Genomic DNA, 7,888 nt, shown 5'->3' with positions numbered 1-7,888 from the left:
TATATAATTTATATAATAGCAATTTCAATCAAAATGTGGCTGAGCTATTGTCACACTACTAAAACTAGCCAACTTAGCAACGTTGCTAATGCAAGTTACTCCACAACACTTGAGGTTGATATGGTTTGGGGGAGATCTACTTCAACATGTTAATTCTGTAATTGCTATAAGAGTCATTTTAGTCAAGGCTCTGGCACACACCCTTTACTTTAATGATTTGTAGCTCTTCTGTCCCTCTCTCTGTCTCAGGCTCAGGCTCAGGCTTGTTGTGGTTTACTCAAAGGCATGTTTTGGCATTTTGATTTAATTCCTGTTGGTCTGAATGTAGGTCATGTTATGGAAGTGAACCTTTGTTCGAGGGGGAACCCACATACACGCACACTAAACAGCAGGTGATGCGCAAAGATTGTGTTCAGTGTTGCCCAATTCTTTCTTGATACTGACGTACAATACTTACCTGTGTATCTGGAGTGTTTATTCCAGCATGAGAAACAACTTCTTTCCTCCCACTGACTGGTATTTCCAGGTAGAAACCACACAGCTGGAATACTGGAATAGTGTACCCACAAAGAGTCATACACTGTGAGTGTATGTGCGTGTTTTGTTTGTGTTACAGCAGTAGGAATGGTTGGTTTGGTTCTACAAGGACACTTTCTCTACCTGTTACTCAACCAAATGTCTCTCCTGATTGGGCAGTAGGAGCCAAGATTCTCCCCATGAACGACCGCATCCACCCACACAGCTGTTTTTGCTGCCAGCCTGACTGTGTGTGTCCTGCCCTGCACACTGAGACTCTGTTTGAATTTGTATAAAACACCTCATTAGCCTCCTTCAGTTTGTTTATTCCCCCTAATGTTGCTGTGCCAGTCATCCTGCCACATCTCTGTCCATAGGCGCCGGAAGTGGGGGTGCTGAGGGTGCTGCAGCACCCCCTGTTTTTTTCTGTGGGCAACTGTTTAACTGCTGGGAATAAAAAAAAAAAAGTTTTTAAGTGCAAATAGCCCACCTTGTTGGCAGAGGCTATTTACACTAACTCCACCCACCCGCCCACCAACATGTGATTGGGATAGTCAACATTACAAAAGACGGTTATTAATCGGCAGATTCAGTGGCGTAGATGGTAAAGCGTGTGTCATACTTCTTTTGACGCAATCGACCCGGGTTTGAATCTGCCTATTGGCGAACTTTTTTTCTCCCTTTTCAAATATCAAATCACATCAGAAAAGCATTTATTTTTAATAAAAATTAAGGAAATAATCAAAAAGTTGAAAATAAAGTATCGGGTAGGGTTAGGTGTAGGGAGGGCTTTTGTCCCAATAAGGTGGCATCCATTTAATAATTTGAATTAAAATTAAAATTTACACTAATTTTATTAAAAATAAAATTAAGTTATTATTGCACACTGTTTTATAATGTATTACAATGCTGAGGTGTAGATAATTGACACTATTTGCAATAAGTAATTAGCTGAATATCCTGCTATTTTAACTATCTATAGCTATTTGCACTTAGTGTAAATAGCATATCACTAAAAAATACTATTTTCCACTTAGTGTAAATAGCATCTATCGCTAAGAAAATATGCTATTTTCACTTAGTGTAAATAACATATCACTAAAAAATACTGCTATTTTCACTTAGTGTAAATAGCCTCTATCACAGAGTGAAGTGCAGCACTTTTCTTTTACACGTGATTTGGAGTTTTCAGTGTCTCGGAGCAGCTCTGTTCGCTGTAAAAGATGTTCCATATGACCCCAAAATAAACCACAAAATAAAAGCTTGATAGTTATTATTCTATTGTTATATAACCCTGACTGCTTGACAGAGTTGCTTAACACCTGTATAGGGCTTGAATATGTTCTGTAAAATTTATTTTTAGTTTAGGGAGTGGCTGTGTTATCATACTTCAACATCTCATAACTATGTTGTCTTTTTTTTTTGTTGCTTTTTTTTAATGTGAGTCTACTCTGTTGATCTGTATATATTAGTGTGGGTGTATGTAGTAGTTGACAGTATGCTGCCTTTTAAGCCAAATTCATCTTCAGCATGCATAGGGCCAAATCCAGTCATGCACATACAATCACAGACACACAGTTGCTCATCAACCATCAGCTGCTGGACCTCACAATGAACTTTAAATAACCAGTCATTAAGTGGTTGTCTTTTAGCTCTGCACTTAGATATGTCCCTTATAGTGGTATAAATATTGACACACATTGAACTTAACTATGTCAAGAAGTACAGTGTCTGTCTATGTCTAGTGTAGATCTGTACTTACACGACCAACACGAGTTGTTGTGAAGGTTGTGAGTGTGTGTCTGTGGGTCTGTGTCAGTGGGTATACATGGGCACAGAGCATCTCTTTGTGTGTGGTGTTGTGTAGATGTGTGTTTTGGATGACACGGCCAGCCGCAGTGTGTACAGATAATTCAGTGTGTGCCAATGGGAGCATGTGCCCAGTGGGTATGGGGCAGTTGATGCCCTGCTGCTGATGATACAAAACACAGACCCGTGTGTGTGTTTACTTTGGCCAGTGTGTGTTCATATGGGAATAACTTCAACTTGCCCACTTTGTGTGTGTGTGTGTGTGTAACAGCGAGTGAGTGAGTAAATTATCTTTCTGTCCTGGATGACTCCACTTTTGCAGCACAACGTCCAATTTACTACTTAGCTTTTGGACTTTACCAAAACACCACTGAGTGCTAAAGCAGACGGACAGAGTGGCTCAGAGACAAAACACACACAAACAGCCACCCTGGCCTAAAAACAGTGCTTCCCTCTGATGAAAAATGCTTCAATTGCAGGAAAAGAGGCTTGAAGATTACTACTGTGATAACTGAGGGTCTGCACTGTGCTGTCCACCATCCACATACATCCAAGGGCCATGTGTGATCAGATCCTGGTGTTTGTTTTGGGGGGCCTTTTTCATTCAAACATAGTGTATGTCTATCAACATTCTGTCATAATGATATTAAATAACTATATTCAGCAGCCTTTGCTTATTCTCCCTTTCTACTACATATTTTATATTATTATTATTTATTTTATTATTATTATTATATATTTTTTTTTACATATTTTATTTATTCTAAGTCAAGTTTAGTGTTTACTAAATAAGGATTCTCCAAATTGCACAACACAGTGCATTTTACAGGAGCCCTGGGACTAGAGTTGTCACGGTACCAAAATTTCTGTATTCGGTACCATTACCAGTGAAAATCCACAGTTCTCTACAAAAACATGCTAATTAAAAAACACATTATTTTTATTAATAAAGCAAAAAAAAAAAAGTGCAAAAATCAATGCCATTCTTTATATTTATTTTAAATTGTGTTTCAAGTTTTTCCACAAGTAATAAAAGTAGGGGAAAAAGTCAACAAGTTTCACCCAAAAGTTTTTGTCATATTTCTGCTGCCGCCGAAAAACAACTGTAAACCGTTGTCTGTTTTAGGGTTTGCTGGTGTGTTTCATGATCTTCCTCAGTCTGCAGCTGTAAAAGGAAAATATACTTAAGTAAAGCAATGGGCTGAGTCTGACCAAATGCAACATTAGATCATTGACAACAGCTAAAATATAACTTTTCAGGAAATAACAAACCTCAGCTTTTATAATAAATTTAGATAAGATACATATATTTTAAGTAGAGCCCGACTGATATATCGTTTTGCCGATATGAGCCTGTCGCCGATATATCGGTATCGGCAAATATGCCGCCGATATGAAATTTTTTTTTACAGAACATATAATGCAGATAAAATGCTTAAAATGGTGTAATTACTTAGTTTGTCCAGCAGAGCGCGCTCCATTGTTTGCTACTGGCGACCTGGATGAAACGCTTTAAAGCTTAAGTCAATGGAAAACCATTTGTGCATCGCACTCGTCGCAAGTTTATTGTAAAATTTTTAAATGCCCTTACATATCTCTGTCACCATTATAAGTGTTTGATCACCACATTTGAGTGATCATTGCAAAAAATGTGTTTATGTATATATATTCTGTTTATGTATATATTGTATTCTATATATAGTACCAGTCAAATGTTTGGACACACGAATGGGAAAGTGTCCAAACTTTTGACTGGTACTGTACTATAATATACACAAAGAATATCAGCCGATATATCGGTATCAGCCTTTTTGTTTACTCCCTAATATCGGTATCGGTATCTGCCCCAAAAAACCCATATCGGTCTGGCTCTAATTTTAAGTCGTGTATATCAAATAGATGGAAACTGTAGTATTAAAAACGCTTTACAATAAGATTCCATGTGTTAGATAACATGACCTATCAATAAACAATAGTTATAGCAATTATTCTTCTTAGGGTTAATTTCAAAATTTTATAATACATAAAATCAAAAGTTCAATCTGTTAAAATTATTTAATGCACAATGAACAAACACGAATGTTTAAATGTTTGTATTAAATAACATTCAAAAACATTAATGTTGTAAAAATATATTGTTCACTCACTGTAATTTGATGTTAGATAATAACATGAAGTCATCTTAATGAATGGTATCTTATTGTAAAGTCTATACAGGAGACAAAATTTGACTGTACTTTCATTTAATCCAAACTGTGTGCATATTTAATTTTAAAAGGCTTTTAAAACCTGCTAGAGTTATCCAGCCAAGAATAACAACTAAGTTAGCTAAAAAAAAAGCCCAGAACTGCTTTTCTGACGGACTGATATGACAAACAATGTTAACCATTTGTACATTCTTTAACACGCATACTATTTTAGATTCACAATTCATTTAAAAGCCTCTTGTGTGTAAAAATAGTAAATAGCATGTCCTCTTGTTTTTTTTACCATAATGAAAGTTATAAAAGCATTAAATAGTTAATAAAGAAATTTCATTCTAATGCTCATTGTATTAGCATTAGCTGCGCTTATGCTAACGATTAACTACGCTAATAATGGCAATGTTTATTTCAATCCGACATTCAAATTAAAATATGGAATAATATTCATAACAGAAGTTAAATGAAACTTACCTGCTTGAACTCTTTCTTTTGATCCAGGTGTCGGTCTTTAAAGTGTTTTGTTAGTTTGATGTATTTCCTCCTTTTGAGGTCACCATGTCTCAGTGCTTTTTTGAAGAGAACGCATCTGCGCACCTTTCGGATAGCGCATCAAGAACCGGGTTGACCGGGTACTCTGTACCACCGGTACTTTAAAAAACCTGGTACCGTAACGTTTTCATTTTTTTTCTTTTTTTTTTTTTTTTTAACTGTTGATGCTCACTTTAACACAAACGCAGATGTGTGGAGGTCATTGCACGAGCAGAAGTCTTGGTTTTGAGCAGTGAGCAGTGAGCAGTGAGAATGAGCAAGCAGTGATACAGAGTGTGTACTGGAAACAAGAGTGGCTGATAAGAGTGGCTGATAAGACATACAATCCCTCAGGGTTGCTAAAAAAATAAAAAAATAAATAAAAGAGCCAGCTCAACCTCTGCCCGACTAGGCCATTCTGCCAGGACACTTACCAGACCTGTCGCTTCAAGACCACGGCCAGTAAAATAGCAAACAAACAACTTGGGGTGGCAAGATTCCTACACAATGAGGTTACCTGTGAAGTGCAAGTTCTTCTTGATTTACAGGCTTATTACACCTCTAAAAATATTTGAATTTGAACTTAAGACAGTTGACAACATTATTTTTCCATCAAAGATACAATATACAGTCATGGCCAAAAATATCGGCACCCTTGGTAAATATAGAAAATGAGTGTGGTGAACTGAAGAGGAGAAGCACCATCATGGAGCTGGGAATCTGAAGGGTCTGGAGAGATTCTAGATGAAGGAATTGCTTCTGATCTCTTGTCAGGTGCTCTCTAACCTCATCAGGCATTATAGGAGAAAATGTAGAGCTGTTAAACTGGCAAATGGAGGTTTCAAAAAGTATTGAATAAAAGGGTGCCGTTAATTGTGGCCAATGTGTATTAGAGAAAAACATTTATTTCATAATGATATTTCCCCCCATTTTAAATTCAATCCAAAAAATCCAATGAAAGGTTAGATTTATGTGAATTTTTTAAATAAAAGATCAAAAGGATTAACAATGCAGATTAATTTTCACAGCCTTCTTTGATCATATTTAACAAGGGTGCCAATATTTTTGGCCATGACTGTATGTCTCATTAAAGATTACATATTTTGAGAACAATTTAAATTTGTTTTTATAATATTTTATTTATTTTGGCATGTATAAAGTAGAAAAAACTCTTAAACTTAGACCAAATATAATTGTAACCAAAAGACATCTCAAAAAGATTTCAGTGATTCTTAATCACAAAACAAGCTCTTGGCATATGGGTGTGTGGCCCTGTATTAGTGGCAGTGTGTGTTTGTGTGTCCTTGTTCCTAGCCCTCTCTTTATGTGTGTTTCACAGGAAAAAGCAGACACCAGCTTCGACTCATCACAGCTGTGCTCAGACATCCAGGTCAGTCGACCCACAATGCTGTGCATATCTGTTTTCAGACATTCACACACCTGCAATCATCATCATAACTCACTGTTTCAACACAACACACTTTCATTCACAATGCCTCGGTGATAAATCAGCTGACTGCATGCTCAGATTACAGTGATTTGTGTATTATCAGTGATTAAAATCAGTGTGTGATTGCAGTAATTAACCGCAGTGTTGTCTGTGTACACAGGAATCATTTGACATCAGCAGTGAGGTGTCCACTCCAGAGACTGAGAGAAAGTAAGACAATCTCAATGCACTCAATAATGTGTAGTAGCTGGTTGTGTCTCAAAAGGCGTGGAAACACTTTTTCAAAGGTAAACAATACTAATGAATCAGACCCAGGATAGTTTTTAATATCTAAACCATAAGCTTAATGGTTTACCCAAACCTAAAGGATAATTTGCAGGCTGTCTGACTTGAATGTGACTGCTGACCTCTCAGATATATGATCACACACATCAGGTCTGCTCTCCATCCCCCATCTACCCCTGAATGTAAGTGTGTGTATATGAACGGGTGTGAATTCCTTCGTTTTACTTCTCACATCTTGGTGCTTCCAGGCTTCCTTCCTTCCGACCATTGTTCTTAGATGTTTAAGATGAAACTCGCTGATTAGAGAGAGGAAGAAAGAAATTCAGACTTAAGTGAGACTGTGAGTTTATAGTACACAAGGGTGTTAGTCAAGCTGACTAAACGAACTTTATTTAGCATTATTGCTTAAATAAACCTAACACGATACACATGACATCATCTGTGCCCACACAATTGTGTAATTGTCAAAGGGTCAGTTTGCTTAAAGGGGTCATATGATGCGATTTCAATTTTTCCTTTCTCTTTGGAGTGTTACAAGCTCTTGGCGCATAAAGAAGATCTGTAGAGTTGCAAAGACTAAAGTCTCAAATCCAAAGAGATATTCTTTATAAAAGTTAAGAGTCAGCCACACCTACCTAAAACAGCTCGTTCTAACACGCCCCAACATACCTACGTCGCTCTGTGGGAAGATTTGCATAACACCGCCCAAATGTTCACGCAAAGAAAGAAGGCGTAACTTTTATTCTCGCTGTAGTATTGTTGCCGCCGCCATATCCTGAAGACGCTGTGTGCTTCGTTGTGAAAGCGAAACTACTTTGTTTGGTCTTCCAAAAGAGGACGATATCCGCTTCGTCATGCCTAGAGCTGATCCGTGCTGGTCGCTGAGGGAATACAACAGTATGGTGAGGGGCGTAACATTTCCGTCACACGCTTGAGGTATTCGGCCAATCACAACGCACTGGATAGCTGGCCAATCAGAGCACACCTCGCTTTTCAGACCGATGAGCTTTGTAAAAATCGTCGCGTTTCAAAAAGGCGGGGCATAGAGGAGAAACAATAATGTACAGTATGTGGAAAATAATGTGTTTTTTTAACT

At 37.4% G+C, this 7,888-nt stretch overlaps 1 protein-coding gene across 1 annotated transcript in view; it reads left to right on the top strand.

Annotated features, from left to right (window-relative positions):
- The window catches only part of LOC107696119 (SAM and SH3 domain-containing protein 1-like), a 53,515-nt gene that overhangs the window by 19,456 nt on the left and 26,171 nt on the right, over positions 1 to 7,888 (top strand). The window contains exons 3-4 of the mRNA XM_016496299.1: positions 6,397 to 6,447; positions 6,668 to 6,717. Of these exons, the coding sequence (XP_016351785.1) occupies positions 6,397 to 6,447; positions 6,668 to 6,717 (101 nt within the window). The remainder of the gene's footprint in view (positions 1 to 6,396; positions 6,448 to 6,667; positions 6,718 to 7,888) is intronic.

The sequence above is a fragment of the Sinocyclocheilus anshuiensis genome, unplaced genomic scaffold, assembly GCF_001515605.1.
Source record: "Sinocyclocheilus anshuiensis isolate Anshui unplaced genomic scaffold, SAMN03320099.WGS_v1.1 scaffold306, whole genome shotgun sequence".
Taxonomy (NCBI): Eukaryota; Metazoa; Chordata; class Actinopteri; order Cypriniformes; family Cyprinidae; genus Sinocyclocheilus; species Sinocyclocheilus anshuiensis.
Note: the sequence above shows the minus strand (reverse complement) of the source record. Positions and strands in the feature narration are given on the sequence as shown.